At 42.6% G+C, this 20,401-nt stretch overlaps 1 protein-coding gene across 2 annotated transcripts in view; it reads left to right on the plus strand.

Moving 5' to 3' along the window:
* LOC145402799 (ubiquitin-conjugating enzyme E2 Q2) overlaps window positions 1-20,401 on the plus strand; it is a 395,651-nt gene that overhangs the window by 77,009 nt on the left and 298,241 nt on the right. For both annotated transcript variants that reach the window (XM_080274696.1, XM_080274697.1), the window contains exon 2: window positions 14,044-14,148. In XM_080274696.1, coding sequence (XP_080130822.1) covers window positions 14,044-14,148 — 105 coding nt within the window. The remainder of the gene's footprint in view (window positions 1-14,043; window positions 14,149-20,401) is intronic.

The raw sequence follows: 20,401 nt of genomic DNA on the forward strand, positions 1-20,401 counted from the left end.
CTTTTTCTGTATCTCTCTTATTTTCCAGAATTCTTGCCAATCCACTTCTTCAGAAAGTTTTCTCAATCCTGTAAAGTTTGTTTTCCCAAAGTTGTATCTTCCATGCTTGTATAGTTCATCTCTTCTCCCTATTTCCCTCTGTCGTTTGGAAGTTTGTCACTACATGATCACTTTTTCCTACAGGACACAGATATTTCAGAGATTCAATTGCATCATTTTCTTTGGTTAGAATTAAGTCTAGTGTTGCTGGTGTGTCATCCCCTCTAAATCTTGTCCTTTCTTTGACCCACTGGGTCATTACATTATCCATTGCTGCATTTAATAGTACAGTATACTGCCCCATGAATCTTCACTACTTCCTGAGTCCCACCCTCCACAGTTTACCCCTTTACAGTTGAAGTCCCCCATGAGGATTATGTTGTTACATTTCTCAGTCACTTTCTGTAGATATCTACCATGTCCGACAATATCTCTTGATATTCCTACTCATTCCATCTTCTTGTCTTGGGGGGGATATATGCTAGTGCGGTTTCTCTTGCCTTTCCCATCGGTTCCAATTACCATGTTTATCACTTCAGCCATACCTTCTCCCAGTTCCACACTATCCACATTTATGCTGTTTTTCTCTGCTATCATCACTCCTCCTCCCATTTTTTCATTTCTGTCTCTTCCCCATAGTTTGTATTTCCAATTTCCCATTTGGATTTCAGTATTCTCTCTTAGCTTGGTCTCTATGAAGCACATAATGTGTGGCTCAGCGTCCATTTCTAGCCTTGCTGAGATACGACCATCTATGTTAGCATATGCCACTTTCAGTCATTTTTGCAATGTTTTTTTATATTGTCCTTTTCTCTCCTTCTTTCCGCCTTGGAGGGTTGGCATGTGGACAAGAGGGTCGGTGCTTGTGTGTGTGTGTGTGTGTGTGTGTGTGTGTGTGTGTGTTTCCCTCCCCAGGAACTGCCTCATCATGCTGAGGGGCTTGTGTGCCCTGTAAATCTGGTGGGCTGTACCAGCGAAGGGAAATTCCCCCCTAGACTCAGCAGGAGGACAGGGATACCCATGCTGAAAGGGCCATCAGTGAGGGGTCAGACTAAGTGTTCCCAGGTCCAGTGTCTTGTGGATTGCCCTAGGTTGGGTGAATGCCATGGGAGTAAACCTTGAATGAAAAATCTGGGAGTGGAGTCCCACAGAAGGCGGGGCTCAACAGACAGAGCTTGCGGCACTCTGCAACCTTGCTCAGTAGATGGTCTTTGTGAAGCTTCATTCCACCATCACAAGTTGGGATCACGTGTTGGTAAGGACTGCATGCCCTTCCTATTGCACCAGATCCATTCATTGTGGAAGCCCACTGCTATAATCACCTCCCATCTTATCTTTCACCAAAACAAAAACCTATGGCGACAGGATAAGGTGACAGTGACACGTCATGGATGTGGCTGGAAGTTGCTAGTGCTACCTCAAGTCCTCTACATAGGCAGCATGGCCCAGTGGTCGTTGGCATGATGGCATAGGATCAGGTCATCCAGCATGACTACGCAGCTGGAAACGGATACTCAACTGCATACATCTGAGGAGGAGGGGTTTAGAAAAAGTAACCTAAACATTTACTGCTCTACACCACCTGGGCAGATAACCTTGTCTGTCAAGGCATGCCACATTGTGGTTGAAAACCAAAAGAATATTTGTGGCTTTTGCTACCTGGAATATATGAGCCTTGCTTGATACTGACCACGGCACAAGACCACATCGTGGAAGTGGCCTTATTGCCCATGAACTGAGAAGATATAAAATTGACATTGCTGCCTTGTCTGAGACTCGCCTCTCAGGAGAGGGCAGCCTTATAGAAGCAGGAGAAGGGTGTATCTATTTTCAGAGGGGATACCCAGACAGTGTAAGAAGAAACCATGGTGTTGGCTTTGCACTCCAGAGCAACCTTGTACAGAATTTCCAAGAAACAGCTGTGGGCATATCAGAGAGGCTCATGTCCTGGTGCATACCACTCTCTAAAGGCCATTATGCAACACTAATCAGTGCCTATGCCCCAATGCTTCATTTTGAGGACACTGCCAGAGATTCCTTTTGACTCTGGATGTTACAGTTCGTGCAATACCACCTAATGACAAACTGACCCTGCATGGAGATTTTAATGCCAGAGTGGAGAAAGATAATCACTTCTGCCAAGGCATTAGAGTCTGTCATGGCAACTTAAGCATAAACACAACCACATGGTTGCACCCATGATGTAGCCATTGGCACCTAATTGACTATGTCATTGTAAGGCAGCGAGATCGTAGAGGAGTTCTTATAATCCGAGCTATGAGAGGCGCTGAGTGCTCCACAGACCATAACCTTACAGTCACCACACTGCAGTAAGTCACAAGCCCACAAATGCACTGCAGACCATCCATCAAGAAACTAAACAGTAGTAGCTTAGAGGATGTGGCAACATATAATAAAGACAACCATGATCATACCAAAAGATCTTGAAACCATTGCTTCTGACAGAATACAATGACAATTCCTCTGCAGTGAAGGAACTATGCATCTGGAAGATACTTGGAACCTGATCAGAGAAGAGCATAGACACCAGAGGCACAACCAAATCAGAGTTAACCTGGCAAACCTGGACTTGCCAACTGTGTGACAAAGTTTGCAGATCCAGAATTGGTCTGCACAGTCACACACATTGCACCAAATACTGAGAAACACACCATCTTAGTGAGTATAGCAGCTGTCGTATTGTGTAGTAGTAGGACAGCTTTAAGTAACTGTGTGTGGGGGGGGGGGAAGGGGGGATCATAAGAGCAATAGGTTGAGGCATGGTGCACTGGGTTGTGGCATATATTGGGGAAATGGGCATGTTTTGTTCATGTCTTCCCACAACCACCCACATATTTCGGTACTTTTCTTGGAATCTGTTCACTCTCATCGCTTGAGTCACTGGAGACAAGCCTTTTTTTTTTTTTTTTTTTTTTTTTTTTTTTTTTTTTTGATGCCACCTAAACCTCCCAGAATCATCTCCTGAGAAGGTTGAAGGGAGACAGTCGCACTACACAGACTGACATCCTTCACACATTGTGGCTAGACAAATATTGAGCACTCAGCATGTGTGCCAGCACCGTACACAATCAGCTTGCAGGCGTCATAAATATATGAGTTTGAGGGTGCATGCCCAAGAATTTTAAATGGCATGGGTCACTACAAGGTAATATTGCATTCAGAACAGCTTCCTGTATAGAGATAGGTTGCATATTGTGGGTTAATCATATTTACTTCAGAAGTCCATCATGGTGTTGCTGTCTGAAGTCTGGGCTCTCCCAGATCTGTTGCCTGAGTAGATTTTCTGACATTTGCTATTAGGGCAGATACTTTTGGTACAACCTTATGTAGTGATCCAACTGCCCTCATTCCATCATTTACAAAAGCTGCAGTGTGTGTGAAAAACAGCTCATGTTCAGGAACAAAATTGAATACATCATTTAAAGAGTTTAATACTCACCATCCACTCACTCAATGTAGTGCTGCTTTCGGGTGTCTGCCCTGTCCTCTCCTCCATCCTTCTTTCCTTCCATCTTCTTTCTTTCCTTCATTCTTTCCTCATACTTTTGCCTACGGGTGACTTTACATTCCTTCTTCTGTCTTTCATTCCTTCATTCTTTCCTCTTCCTTCTGCCTATGGGTGACTCTACACTGAGTGACAAGCCAGATGGTTTCCTGTACACCAGGAAACTATTTACAACGCTGGGTAGTAACCATATAACCAGATTTTGGCGCCTGGTAGTTAAGTGGGTAATTATTGTGCTCCAGTCGGATTGAGCCGGTGAAAGCTCATATCCAAGGGGTGGTTGGGGTTTATTGCTCACGTAATGCCACTTAGGGATGAGTGAGGTTGGTCACTCTCATCTTAAATGTCAGCACCAACTTGCCTAGCCCCGGCCTCCTACGCTTCTCATGGGGAAACACAGGATTGAATGATGGATGGATGGAATACAACATCTAGAGATTCACTATCTGATCCTGAGGCACTGTAGTATCAGATCTATCTACCAGTAGAATATGATGTTCTTGCACTGGGGGATTGGGTCCAACTAAGGAGAAAGCTTTAATCGTGGTTGATGCACTGTTTGTGACTGCATAAGACACATTTCTGTTGATCTTATAGAAATTGACTATATCTTAAAGCGATCAAGAATATTTATTGAGGTATGATGACATGTAAATATCTGACAGAAAACCATTATTGAGTGTAGAATTCACTCATGCCTGAAGTGGGCAGTCGCTTATAGAAAGCTATGCATTTGGCTGTAACACTGATAGCAGGTTTACTTCCAGTATGGTAGGTGGGAGTGCCCATCATCCTCCCACTTAGTGTAGTGGTACCCTGTTTTTAGGGTAGCTGTACATGAGTGGCAAGCCAAATGATTTCATGTAAACCAGGAAATCATTTACAACTTTGGGTGGTAACCTTATAACCAACCAACATGTAGTCCCTACGTGACAGCAAGTGGATTGGCAGAGGGTTAGTGTCCCTCCCCGGAAAACAACCAACTAAAAATATGAACAAGAAGCCTCGGTCCAGTACTGACTGACCAAAAGATGACGACTAAGGACCGAACATGATACGGATGGCAACGTGGGATGTAAGAGGTGCAAATGATGAGATGAAGAGAGAGATAATGTCCAGGTGCTTGAGGGTGCAAAAGTGGATGTATGTGGATTAACGGAAACTAAATGGAGAGGTGAGAGTGTGAGAAAATGGGAGTATGGATGGGGTGTATGTGCAGGAGTAGGTGAGAATGAGAGGGCAAAAGAAGGAGTGTGTACTGTTATGAGTAACAGATAGAAGGAGAATATAAGAGAGTATTGATCAATTGGGTCAAGGATTGTGTGGGTAGGATTGAAAGTTGGACTACAAATGTGGAGGATTGTGTGCGTGTATGCGCCAACACAAGATCGTTCAAGTAGAGTGAGCGAAGAGTTCTGGAGAAATGTGGAAGTGTGCATGGAAAAGTTTGAAAGGAATGAGAGTGTGTTTTTGACTGGTGAAATGAATGGTAAAGTTGGGAATGTGAAGGTGGATGGAGTAGCTGGTGAGTGGGGTGTGCCTACTGAGATAGATGAGAATGGCAGTGCTTTATTGGACATTTGTGCTGGGAGGGGGTCGGTGATAGCCAGTACCCTCTTCAGGCACAAAATGATCCACAGGTATATGTAGTGAGTGATGAGAAGGGTGAATGGTGAACTGAATGAATGGAAGGCAATGATTGATTATGTGTGTGTGGATGAAAGGATGCAAAGATGTGTAATGGATGCAAGAGCATATAGAGGTTGGGGGAGTGGACTTTCTGACCACCACTTGGTGGCAGTCAGAATCAATATCCAAGTAAAATGGAGAAATAGAAGAAGGGAAGGATGGGAGGAAGGAATATATGCAAGGAGAGTGGAAATGTTACATGAGGATGAGAAAAAGGCAGAATGTAAGAGAGAAGTGGAGGAATGATTGGGTAAATATGAATTGGAGCAGATGGGGGATGTGGAAGGTGTGTGGAAGTTATTCACAGAAGAAATATGTGCGGCATGTGAGGTGGTGTGTGGGAGGAAGAGAAGACAAAGGGGGATGCAAGGAACAGCATGGTGGAATGAAGAGGAGAGACAAGCTGTGGCACAAAAGAAAAAAGCATATAATGAATGGATGAGAAATAGGGGTGTGGAAAAAGTTGAGAGGCGGAAGAGAGAGTTATATGTAGAGAGGAAGAGAGAGGTGAAAAGAATAGTAAGAGAGAGTAAGAAGAGAGTGGATGAGGAATTTAGAAGGAATTTGAGTGTAAAGTGGAGGGAATGTAAGAAAATGTTATGGAAAGAGGTAAAGAGAGTCAGATGGGGTGGCAGTGAAGTTAGTAGGGGAGTTTAAGATAAAAATGGTAGATTAGTAGTTGAGAAGGGAGAAAAAGTGAGCAGATGGAGAGAACACTTTAATGAATTGTACAACATAGAGAATGATAGTAATGCAAGTATAAGTGGGTAGGGAATGGCTGGGAGAAGGAGGGAGGTGAGAAGACAGGAAGAAATCAGTAGGATGGAAGTTGTGGAAGCAGCGAAGAAAGTCAAAATGGGGAAAGCCCCAGGAGTTGATGGAGTGTGTGGTGAAATGTTGAAGCAGGGGAGAGAGATAGTAGTAGAAAGGATGTGGAAGATGTGCAGATTGGCCTGGGAGGAAGGTAGAGTCCTGGAGGATTGGAAGTCAGGTATAATTATTCTCTTGTACAAAGGGAAAGGGAAAAAGAATTCTGTGGTAATCACAGGGGCATTTGTCTTCTGAGTGTAATAGGAAAAGTATATGGTAGGTTACTTATTGACAGAGTTAGGGAAATAACAGAGGAATTAGTTGGAGAAAAACAGGGAGGTTTTAGGAGGGGAAGATGTTGTGTAGATCAGATATTCTTTCACAGATCTTTAGCGTAAAAGTTTCTAGAGAAGGGGAAGAAGTTGTATGCTGCCTTCATGGATTTGGAGAAAGCATATGACAGGGTGGATAGACAAGGATTGTGGAAAGTATTAAGAATGTATGGAGTACATGGGATGTTGTTGAATGCTGTGAAGAGTATGTATGATGGTACTATGGCTGCAGTGCGTGTGGATAGTGAACTGAGTGAGTTTTTCTATTTGATTATTGGGTTGAAACAAGGATGTGTCATGTCTCCATGGTTGTTCAGTCTGTATATGGATAGGGTTTAAGAGATACAAGGTAGGGCAGTGGCCCTAATGAGAGCGGGCATTGTTTGGAAACTCCCTGTACTGTTGTTTGCAGATGATACTGTGTTAAGTGATGACGATGGGGAGCTGCAAGGCTTGGTGGATGAGTTTGGGAGAGTGTGTAGAAAACAGAATCTAAAGGTGAATGGAGGGAAGAGTAAAGTTACGGTCTTACAAGAGAGGTGAAGTCAGTGAATGTACAGTGAGGTTGGATGGTGAGGAAATGGAAAATGTGAGTATGTTTAAGTTCTTGGGTAATGTGATGAGTAAGGATGGAAGTTTGGAGGGTGAAGTGCTTGAAAGGGTACAACAAGGAAGAAAGTTTGTTGGTTCCTTGAAGGCAGTGATAAGAAACAGGGAAGTAACCATGGAAGTGAAAGAGTTATTACATGACACTATTGTGGAAGTGAAACTTGGACGTTGTTGGAGGGACAGAAGTCAAGAGTGAGAGTAGTGGAAATGAGTTATTTGAGAGGGGCCTGTGGAGTCACATGGAGAGACAGACTGACAAATGAGGATGTGAAGGATCATTGTGGTGTGGATGTGGATGTGATAGGAAGCGTTAGGAGAAACATACTGAGGTGGTTTGGCCATGTGGAGAGGATGGAGAATGAGAGACTGATGAGGAGAGTGTATGTGAGTGAGGTGAAGGGGGAGAGAGGGAGGGGGAGGCCAAGGATGAGGTGGAGGGATGGAGTGGAGAGGTATATGAGAGAGGGGGGTGTGAATTGGGAGCAGGGCAGTGAAATGGCAGGGGACAGGGTGATGTGGATGATTTCTTTGTGGCCACTCCGTGTAAGGGTTTAAGGCGTCTGGCAGTAGATAGATAGATAAATAGATAGAAATGTTTTTTGGATGTCACAGCCCAAAGGATAAAATGTATTAAGTGCTGTACGAAAGACAATTTGCTTATAAAATGTAGAGAATGGAAAAAATGATATATAACAGGTAACGTAACGTTATTGACTTTAATGAAGATGATCATATTTACCATGATGGTAAATATAGCCATTTCATGTGGAATTCAACAGTTGAGACGTGTGTGCTATATCTATCTATCTGGATGATTTCTTTGTGGCCACTCCGTGTAAGGGTTTAAGGCGTCTGGCAGTAGATAGATAGATAAATAGATAGAAATGTTTTTTGGATGTCACAGCCCAAAGGATAAAATGTATTAAGTGCTGTACGAAAGACAATTTGCTTATAAAATGTAGAGAATGGAAAAAATGATATATAACAGGTAACGTAACGTTATTGACTTTAATGAAGATGATCATATTTACCATGATGGTAAATATAGCCATTTCATGTGGAATTCAACAGTTGAGACGTGTGTGCTATATCTATCTATCTGTCTATCTATCTATCTATATATATATATATATATATATATATATATATATATGTATATATCTATCTGTTTATTGCCAGACGCCTCAATCCCGTTTGGGGTGGCCACAAACAAATCACCTCCAAGTCGCCCTGTCCCCTGCCATTTCACTGCCCTGCTCCCAACTCACACTCCCCTCTCTCATATACCTCTCCACCCCATCCCTCCATCTCATCCTTGGCCTCCCCCTCCCTCTTCCCCCTTCCACCTCACTCACATACACTCTCTTCGTCAGTCTTTCACCCTCCATCCTCTCCACATGGCCAAACCACCTCAGTGTGTTTCTCATAATGCTTCCTATCACATCCACATCCATACCACAACGCTCCTTTATATCCTCATTCGTCAGCCTGTCTCTCCACGTGACTCCACAGGCTCCTTTTAAATAACTCATTTCCACTGCTCTCACTCTTGACTTGTGTTCTTCCAACAATGTCCAAGCTTCACTTCCGTACGTTAGAGTTGGTATCACAATACTGTCATGTAGTAACTTTTTCACTTCCATGCTCACTTCCCTGTTTCTTATCACTGCTTTCAAAGAACCAGTAACTTTTCTTCCCTGCTGTACCCTTTCAAGCACTTCATCCTCCAAACCTCCATCCTTACTCATCACACTACCCAAGTAGTTAAACGTACTCACATTTTCCAATTCCTCACCATCCAACCTCGCTGTACATTCACTAACTTCACCTCTCTCAAAGACCATCACTTTACTCTTCCCTACATTCACCTTTAGATTCCGTTTCTTACACACTCTCTCAAACTCATATATATGCACATATATATATATATATATATATATATATATATATATATATATATATATATATATATATATATATATATATATATATATATATATATATATATATATATATATATATATATATATATATATATATATATATATATATATATATATATATATATATATATATATATATATATATATATATATATATATATATATATATATATATATATATATATATATATATATATATATACAGTATATATATATATATATATATATATATATATAGATTATATATATATATATACAGTATATATATATATATATATATATATATATATATATATATATATATAGATTTTATATATATATATATATATATATATATATATATATATATATATAGATTATATACATATATATATATATATTTATATATATATATATATATATATATATATATATATACAGGTATATATATATATATATATATATATATATATATATATATATATATATTATATATATATATAGTAATTCCTGTAATAGCTGGACGCCCAATTCCTGGACAGTCCAATTTCCGGACATTTTGGGCCTGGGCCTTCGGAACCCTCCCACCCCCCCCCCCCCCCCAAAAAAAATAATCCCACCCATTATTTGATATTGGAATGCGCTGCCGAACAGCTGTTTTTACACATGGCCGCCGCTCCCCTGCTGTTCCTCCCTCCTCCTCGATTACTGCCAAACTTCCATCGTGAGTAGATGCTCATCACAGTGGATGCCGCATGTGCTCGTTTTTGTGAATAAACTGCAATACCTCGCCACTAGACCACATGGGAATTTACAGTGTTGTGCAGTGTTAAGAAATTAGAATTTAGAGTGCAAAGGATTAAGTGTGGAGTGCAAACTGGCAGTTGAGACTGGCATGGCACAATTAAGAACAGATTGTGCAGTGTTAAATAACTGTAACTCATAGTGCGAAGAATTAAGTGCAGCACAACACTGGATTATTATACATGCTTCAAGAGCTTTTTCACCACTGCCAGAGCCGTAGAGGAGGCAGCCACATATGTGCTGTAAGTACCAAGTACACTGCTAAATAATTTCCATGCTCACTTCCAATTCCTCATTCTCTGGTTCCTTTTCATTTACGTCATGTTTTATGTCCATTTTTGGTGTCAATAGGGTCTTAAATAGGTGCTATGCATGTGCGGTAGGGAGTAATTTAGGTGGCTTTCAAAGTTAGGCTGGGTTAGGGTCGATCAGTACCAGTCCAGGAGGCAGGGGCCCAGTATTCTTACAAAACTAATTCCTGGACATGCCTTTGGCTCTTTTACATCGGATATTGGGAAGATGACTTTACGGTGGGCTTGCACAGTGCACGAGATCACAGTGAGCGAATCGCATTGTGCATGTGTGACCAAAAATCATAACCAAAAACCTTGAATGCATGAGTTTACCCCACAGAACGTGAGGTAGAGGCAAGGAGTGGCTCAAAAATGCCTTTCTCTATTAGTATGCAACCCCTCCCACACACACACAACGCGTCCATCGTCACGTGGCTCCATGTTGATACGCAGAAATTCCCGGGCATTCTACTGCGCACCTTGGGGTACGACGTGGCAAGCGTGCCATAACAGACCCGGCTTATGCACAGTGCAGATCTGCTTTTTGCAGCTAACCTGTCATGTACAAAATGTGGCGTTTTTTTGCTGCTCCATCCTGGCCTGTACATTGCCGTACCATAGCTCCAACCCCGAGAGTTAAGAGACTTCTGATGCACGCAACCAAGTTTGAGGTTATCAAGGAGAAGGAGATGGGAAAAGGAAACACCGCTATCGGGAAAGCCCTGGGACAGGCTGAATCAACAGTGAGGACAATGTGGATGAACCGCGATGCCATCAGGGCTCTAGTGAAAACGTATGGTGCATCTGACCTAGACGGCCGTTCCTGGATGGGAAATCGTGCGATGATACTAATGGAACGGTATCTTGCCACCTTCATAATGAGGAAGGAGAAGGAAGGTGTTCCACTGAATGGCATATTTATTCAGAACCAAGCCCAGCTCTTTCACTAGGCAACATCTTGGAAGTTAAATGTGGACAAACCTTTCAAGGCATCGGTAGGATGGCTGCACCATTTTTTGAAATGCAAGGAACTCCGTCACATCAAAGTGTCTGGTGAACATGGCTCTGCTGACGAGCTGGCCGTGAGAGAGTATCCTGCGATATTTAGAGCACTTCTTGAAGAGGACAGTACAGTATACCAAGGACCAGATCTACAACGTCGTCGAAACGTCGTTTTACTGCCAGGCCATGCCCAAATCGACTTATATCGCTAAAAAACAGAAACAAGCCCCTGGCCGCAAGCTCCAGAAGTGTAAGATGACGGTAATGTTCGCTGTAAACCTGTCTGGGAGCCACAAGATGAGGCCAGTTGTTGTACACACAGCTTCACACCCAAGGTGCTACAAAAACCTCATGAACATGGATGCAAGTGGCGTGTACTGGTACAAGTCTGCAAATGGTTGGATGATTGGGAGCATTATGGCAGACTGGTTAACAAGGCACTGCGTCCCCGATGCCAGTGCCAAGTGCTGGGAACTGGGCATTCCATTTAAGATGCTCCTTGTGCTGGACAATGCACCAAGTCACCCTCTGTACCTAGAAGATCTGCATAAGGATTGTCGTGTTGTGTTTCTGCCGCCCCCGAGGGCATCACTAATGCAGCCACTGGATCAAAAACTGATTGCCACTGTGAAGCTCTTGTACCACAAGCAAGTATACGACTACCTATGCAGGAAGACTGATCCACAAGAGGAGCTTCATGCCCTACAAGAAGGCCACGACGAAGACCCCGATGAGGCACCTGCTCCTGTATCATCTTCACCAGCAGCTGTATCCCAACACTTCACAGGTGACCTGACTGTTGAGGCATTTTGGCGTCGTTTTTCGGTGAAGGACGCAGTTGACTTTCTCCTACAAGCATGGCAGCAGATTACACCTGCAACAGTGAACCATGCATGGCGAATGCTCGTGCCTCAATTATGCACGACCCATGAGACTGCCATTCAACCACTGGCCAAGGCTGAGGCAGCATCACTGACAGCAGCACAAGCTGCACCAGGTTTTGAGGATGTTATGTTGGCGGACATACGGGAAGTGCATGCTGCTATTGAGGAACAGCCTCCCAAGGAAGTTTTGCAACGGATAGACGAGGCTGACGCTGAGCCCGATGCCAGGCAGAGTCAAGTTGAGCAGCCTAGTGTGGTGGAGGGGAATACAGAGCTGTGTATGTCAAGAATAAGCAAGAACCTTGCTGCCGTGGATAAGCTCAAGGAAGAGGAAGTCAGCAACCTAAGAATGGAGGAGGTTCTGGTTGGTATCGACAACTCTTCCGTTTCTACACAGACAGGCACAGGCAAGAAATAGACAGGAGAAGACAGACACTTATAACAAGTTACACACAGCGGGCTCAAGTTAGTGAAAGTGAGGAACCAGCTACATTGTCTGATGCTGTTCCTGTTGGGGATGAAGAGGATGCAATGCCAGATGTGTCAGCATTGGACTTCAGGGGGTTTGTGGTCGAAGTGAGTGACTTTGAGGCTCCTGGGAAAGGTGCTTAAGAGGAGTCTGTGAAGGGAAGTGTTGGTGCGGCGCTGTAAGTGTTGCTGCGCCTCGGAACCCCTGTTATTTAAGTCCATTAGGCCTGTTGTCTATTGTTGTTAAGGTGACTACCCATATTTTTGTTATTGTAGCTATATCTGTAGTACAGTGTCTGAAAAATTTGACCTTTATTATGTCTCTAAGGGCCAAAATATGCCCAGATATGAGAGGGTACTGCCCATATGTAATTTTTCTTGTAAGATTATGTATTCACAATGTGCGAGGACCTGGACCGCCCAATCTCTCGCACACTGTGCGAGCCCACTGTATACAGTATATATATAATATATATCATCCATCATCCAATTCTATGTTGCCCGATGAGGAGCGTAAGAGCCCAGCGCTAGGCAAGTTGGTCCTGACATTTAAGATGAGAATGACTACCTTCATTCATCCCTGAGTGGCATTATGTGAGCAATAAACCCCAACTTCTGCTTGGATATAAACCTGCACTGGCTCAGTCCGATTGGAGCACCTTAATTACTCACTAAACCACCAGGTGCCATAATTTGGTTATATGGGTACCACCCAGCATAGTAAATGGTTTCCTGGTGTACAGGAAACCATTTGGCTTCCCAATTGGTGTAGCATTATCCATAGGCAGAAGGAAGAGGAAAGAATGAAGGAAAGAAAGACAGAAGAGGGGGAGTAAAGTCACCCGTAGGCCGAAGGAGGAGGAAGGAATGAAGGAAAGAAAGACAGAAGAGGAAGGAAGGAAGAGAGGAAAGGGCAGACACCCAAAGCAGCACTACATTGAGTGAGTGGATGGTGAGTGCCAGGGTTGGGTCCAAGTACAGTACATGTACTTGGTACTCGGACTTAAATACGGTTTTTCATGTACTTGTACTTGGACCTGGAGTTTAAAACTTTGGTTGTACTTGTACTTTTACTTAGACCCTAAGTACTTGAAAAAATACCAGGTACAGTGAGTCTTCGAAACACAAAAACCCAAAGTACGAATTTTCGATGGTACGAAAACAATGAATATAGGACAAATTTCAGGAATTTTTGGCGAGGCACAACATCCTGCAGGTAGGCTCCCTACTCACCGGACATGCCAATTTTAGTTATTCCCCAAACACAAAACTCCACAGAAGTTTTCCTGATTTGAGATAAGAGAAGAGATCATGACAAATGCTATGAAGCACCTGCAGGAGGTACTGAAAACTGACTTTGAAAAAGTTTCAGGCAGTGGAAAGAAGACTGGGCTACATGAATTAAGTCAGAAGGAGCCTTCTTTGAGGGGGATTAGTATCCTAGCTCAACAGGCTAGCTGTTTACTTTTTTAGAACTTAAGGTTGGATACTTTCTGGACAGACCTCGTATTTTGGGTTTGGTAATTGTGTTCATTTATACAGTGCTAATGGGGATAATTTTTCACAACCCTGTATTATAATTGTAACCATTGCCTTTAAATATCACAGACATTTTAGCATATGCTAACCATACTATTGTACTACATTGTAATAATTTTCTTACAGGAAACTTACCCCCACTCCCCTCCGGTTTGGTTTGCGGAGACGGAGGACACAAATGTCACGAATGCCATTGAGCGGCTCAGTAACACCAGCGGGAAAGACAATCATGTAAGTTGTGAAAGATATTTGTGTCTGCTTGGTTATTTTTCATTTTCTATTGGTATTTGTCTTTTCTTGTACCTTTTTTCTTTCATTTTCTTTGGAAGAGTTGCTTCTTGCAGGTTTGCTGCCTTTTGTTTGTAATTTTTTCTTAAATTTATATACACAGTAAACTTAGTATATTGAGGTAAATGGGGAAAAGTGACAGTATAGTTAATACATTGTTGGGGGAACTATAATGTCCCCAGCTTTGATATGTACCAATCATGTTTGGTGGGTATCTAATGGAATTATAAGTGTTCAGTTTATTGTCCATTGTCTCTGTCTATTGCCAGACACCTTAATCCCGTAAGGGGTGGCCACAAACAAATCACCTCCATGTCACCCTGTCCCCTTCCATTTCGCTGCCCTGCTCCCAGCTCACACCTCCCCTCTCTCATATACCTCTCCACTTCATCTCTCCATCCCATCATTGGCCTCCCCCTCACTCTCCCCCTCTCCACCTCTCATATACAGTACCCTCGTCAGTCTCTCACTCTCCATCCTTTCCACATGGCCAAACCACTGCAGTGTGTTTCTCCTAACGCTTCCTGTCACATCCACATCCACACCACAATGCTTCTTCACCCTCATTTATCAGTCTGTCTCTCCATGTGACTCCACATGCTCCTCTCAAATAACTCATTTCCACTGCTCTCACTCGACTTCTGTCCCTCCCACAAGGTCCAAGCTTCACTTCCATACGTTAAACATGGTATCACAATACTGTCATGTAGTAACTTTTTCACATCCATGCTCACTTCCCTGTTTCTTGTCACTGCTTTCAAGGAACCTTCAATCTTTCTTCCTTTGCTGTACTCTTTCAAGCACTTCACCCTCTAAACTTCCATCCTTACTCATCACATTACCCAAGTACTTAAATGCACTCACATTTTCCATTTCCTCCTCATCCAACCTCATTTTACATCCACAGACTTAACTTCGTTTAATGACCATAACTTTACACTTCCCTACATTCACTTTAGATTCAGTTTCTTACACACTGTCCCAGACTCAACCACCAAGCCATGCAGCTCCCCTTCGTCTTCACTTATCAACACAATATCATCTGCAAACAGCAGTACAGGGAGTTTCGAACACTGCTCACTCTCATTAGGGCCACTCCAACATCCACTGTACTACCTTATATCACTTTTATAACCCCATCCATATACAGACTGAACTACCGTGGAGACATGACACATCCCTGTTTTAATCCAAACTTCAGATAGAAAAATTCACTTGGTTCACTATCCACATACACTGCAGCCTTAGCACCCTCATACATACTCTTCACGGCCTTCAACAACGTCCCATCTACTCCATATATTCTTAATACTGTCCACAGTCCTTGTGTACCCACCCTGTCATATGCTTTCACCAAACCCATGAAGGCTGCACACAACTTCTTTCCCTTCTCTAGAAACTTTTCTACTAAAGATCCAAGAATGAATATCTGCTCTGCACAACCTCTTCCTTTCCTAAAACCTCCCTGTTTTTCTCCAACTAATTCCTCTGTTGTTTCCCGAACCCTGTTAATAAGTATCCTACCATATACTTTTCCTATTACACCAAGAAGACGAATGCCCCTATGATTATCACATACTTCTTTTTCCCCTTTTCCATTTGTACAGGGGGATAGTTATACCTGACTGCCAATCCTCTGGGACTCTACCTCCCTCTTAGGCCAATCTGCATATCTTCCACATTCATTCTACTACTATTTCTCCCCCCTGCTTCAGCATTTCACCAGACACTCCATCAATGCCTGGGGCTTTCCTTATTTTAACTTCATTGTTTCAACAACTTCCATCCTACTGATTTCTTCCCCTCCTCTCACATCCCTCCTTCTCCCTGCCATTCCCCAGCAACTTAAACTCACACTACATTCATTCTATATGATCAAGAATTCCTTAAAGTGTTCTCTCCATCTGCTTACTTTTTCTCCCTTCTCCACTAGTAATCTACAGTGCTATTTTTATCTTTCACTCCCCAGCTAACTTCTTTGGCACCCTGTCTAACTCTCTTTACATCTTTCCGGAACATTTTCTTACATTCCCTCCACTTTACACTCAAATTCCTTCTAAATTCCTCTTTCCTTTTCTTCTTACCCTCTCTAACTAATCTTTTCACCTCTCTCTTCCTCCATACATATAACTCTCTCTTCTATCTCTCAACTTCTTCCACGCCCCTGTTTCTCATCCACTCACTATATGCTTTCTTCTTTTGTGGCACAGCCTGTCTCACCTTTTCATTCCACCATGCTGTTCCCTGCACCGTCTTTTGTCTTCTATTCACCCACACAGCACCTCACATGCTGCACAGGTTTCTTCTGTATCTTGCACACACCTTCCACGTCCCCCATCTGCTCCAATCCAAATTTAGCCAATCGCTCTTCCACTTCACGCATATATTCCGCCATTTTTCCATCCTCCTGTAACCTTTCCAACTCCTTGTATGAACTACTTCCTCCCGTCCTTCCCTTCTTCTATTTCCCCATTTCATTCAGACCTTGATTCTGACCACCACCAAGTCGTGGTCAGAAAATCCGGTCCCCCAACTTCTGTATGCTCTTGCACCCATTACACACCTTCTCATCCTGTCATTCACACACACATAATGAATCATTGCCTGTGTGGATGACAGGATGTGAAGGTGTGTAATGTAATCCATTGTGTATGGGTTATATTGTGTACCTTGATACTGTACATAAAAATCATGAATGTTGAAATCAGTAATAAACAATAGGACAAGGAAAAGATTTTTTATTTTTTATTTTTTTTTATTTATTTTTTTTTTTTTTTACCTTCCATCTTGTGTTGCAGTTGCATCTTGATTAAGTGGTCTCTAGTTTGATAAATACAGTCACTGCAAATAAAATGATGATGCCAAAAAATAGTTGCTTGAAGTTATCTCATTACTGTAATGGCTGAAAAAAACACACAAAGTGGGTCATACAGATTTTGTTCAGTATTTCAGATTACTTCTCTTCTTTTTTATTACATAAGCAAGTTGTTTAGGCATTGATTTAGCTAATTTTTTGAACTATTCATGTTACATTTACTTGCATCATCATCATCAAAATCATCATCATCATCATCATCATCTAAATCTCTGTTTCCCCATGAGGAGCATAGAAGCCCTGGTCTATGGAAGTTGGTTCTGATATTTAAGATGAGAGTGACCAGCCTCATGAGTGGCATTACGCGAGCAGCAAACCCCAACCACCCCTTGGACACACGTCTGCACAGGCCCAATCCAATTGGCATGCCTTAATTACCCACTAATCCACCAGGTGCCATAATCTGGTTATACTGTATGGTTACCAGCATGTGAAGTAAATGGTTTCTTGGCGTACAGGAAACCATTTGGCTTGTCACTCAGTGTAGAGTCACCTGTAGACAAAAGGAAGAGGAAAGAATGAAGGAAAGAAAGACAGAAGAAGGAAGGAAGAGAGGAAAGGGCAGTCACCCAAGAGCACCACTACAATGAGTAGATGGTGAGCGCCCCCATCTACCACTGACATCTTTTATAAATTTCTTCATTTTTGGCGCACTTGAATTGTCCTTTGTTGCTTGCCTCCTTTTCATAATTGAACATACATTCTCCATGGGATTGAGGTCAGGTGAATTCCCAGGCCATTCCTGGACATCTGTGTTGGTATCTTGGTGAAATTTGGCTATTTTTCTTGTCCCATGATAGGGGGCTGTATCCTGCATGGGGATTTTAGCATCATGAACACTCATATACAGCAGCAAATGCTCACCTAGCACATCAATATACAGGCTTTGATCCATTGTTTTACCTTTTGGTTGAAAGTACAAGCCTACTCGACCACTCTTTCGTGAGAAACATCCCTACACCTTCACTTGATCAGGATGTTTGACAGTCTTATTGTGTACTGTACCTTGGGTCAGACATGTCTAAGCCTCGAGGTCGCCTCACTTTCCTTCCACTTGCCTGTATAACTTTAAACATGCTCTCATAGTTGAACATGACTTCCTCCCATTGTACTTCTGTCCAGGCTGCATATTTCTTTGCAAAATTCAGCCTCTTGGTCTTTATGGCATCTTAGCAGCATGCGTTGCTGTAAGTCCAAGCTCTTACTTCAGCCTATGTTTAACTGTTCCAACAGATGTGTTTCAGTAAATCAAGGTTTTCCTGCTTTAGTTCTTTGGGTGTAATTTGTGGGTATTTCATAATTTCTCACTGCTGCCACCAATGTCAGAGGCCACCAGATATCAGGATTAAGTGATATTTATCATTTTTTTGTTTTTTAACCCTTTAACCGCAGGCATTGTTTTGCCCCGACTGGCCACTCCCGCGGAGGTTCCAGCCAAAATGTAAACAAACTTTAAACCTTTATAACTCTGCACAGAATAAATCTAGAGCGAAAAATAAGGTACCATTAGAAAGTACTAACCTTTGGCTTTGCAGTGATGTAGGTTTCATGATTTCGTTGACTATCACTGGATGGGCAGTGCCATTAGAAGTGAGCGATCTAAAATCACTATTTTTCGCTCACACACCATTACCAAATGCCAACCTCATTCTGGTAATAATACTATAAACATATATGAACACTGCACATATGATAAACACCCACTCTGTGTTCACTGAGGCAGGTAAAAGGCACTGTAATTGCCCGCACTTCAGTGCCACATCAGTGGTGTTGTAATCACTATTTTTCGCTCACACACCATTACCAAATGCCAACCTCATTCTGATAATAATACTATAAACATATATGAACACTGCACATACGATAAACACCCACTCTGTGCTCACTGAGGCAGGTAAAAGGCACTGTAATTGCCCGCACTTCACTGCCACATCAGCGGTGTTGTCACTCACACAGCTGGACAGATACTAATGCGTGTTTGGTCAGGGGTGGGGTGGGGGGCCCGGGGGATGGGAGGTGGGGGCCCAGGGGGTGGGAGGAGGGAGGTGGGGGTCGGCTGGAATGAAGGAACTTAATAGCTACTCTCCCTTGAAACAATTGGCGCACGGAAAAAACACGCGGTATTAAAAATATTCACAAACATTCGAGAATGACACCCGCGGTTAAAGGGTTAATGGAGAAAGAAGATGTATTATCTTGTCTGGTTGATTGAAGAGACCCAGGAGGAGAGAAAGAATGAATGTTGGTGTTGTAGGGAAATGTGAGTTAGGGCATCTCTTTCCTGTTATCCTCTTCATATTGTAAGTGAAGGTGAAATGATGAATAGGCAGTTTGGGGTCGATGGAGTTTTATTGTGGGACATTTGCTTGATTGAAAAGTTTAGGAGCTTGACATGACCATTTGTGCTAGCTGCTGCCCTCCAACTCTATCTCTAGCTTCTACTCACCTTGTCCTTTCGTCTTTCCTGGCTGTCTCTGATTCTCTCTCTCTGGTTCTCTATCCTTCTCTGCCCTTCTTTAACTCTCCTACACATGATTTCAGACTTATATCCCCCTCTGACTTCCAGCTAAGTGTGTGGGCATACGTGTGCATACGTATGTGTGTGTGTGTCGGCCGCGTTTCTGACACGTGAACAGCTTCGATGAGATCATCCTGTGTCTGGCTACTGGGGAGTGTATCTAGCCTCTTCCTAGAGAACTCTACACTTAACTACTTGTATAACATGTTACCTATAGCTATATACAGTAGTTACATAATTACATATTGTGTCATAAAATATTAATGCCTCCATTCAGAATAGAATCCTCTGATGAAGAAGTCACATGTGGTTTCCCAGAGCCTTTTTTCCTTGCTGGTGCAGTCTGCAGTGGTCCAGTGGCACTCCTCTCACACCAGTGGCTTACTGTTGTTTTTGAGAGTTTCAAAATTTTTCCTGTTTCAGTTAGAGACTTCTTTTGATACAAAGTTGCTATTCAAGTTTTTTGAACAACTATAAGCTTTTTGCTCCCCATGATGCCCTGTCAGCTTTCACACACCTTTAGAAAAATGTTGCAACTCAAAGGTATAAAAAAATCTAGAGCAAGCACTGAGTAACCTCCCCTCATGCCAGCATGGAAGCCACTACTCCCACATGCATTTCCCTAGTGGCCGAGATGGTAGGTGCTGCCAGAAGTACCATGATAGCCCGGGAATTGATAATGATCCTGAAAAATGAAAAGATAATGTGAACTCTATATAAAGTAACGTTTTGTGGAGTCATCTTTTTGTTTGCAGTAACTGTACTGTAGTTGAACATTCTACTGTAGGGTGACAGAGGTTGAT

This window comes from Coenobita brevimanus, chromosome 59 (assembly GCF_032717465.1).
Source record: "Coenobita brevimanus isolate Jiangsu-jjx chromosome 59, ASM3271746v2, whole genome shotgun sequence".
Taxonomy (NCBI): Eukaryota; Metazoa; Arthropoda; class Malacostraca; order Decapoda; family Coenobitidae; genus Coenobita; species Coenobita brevimanus.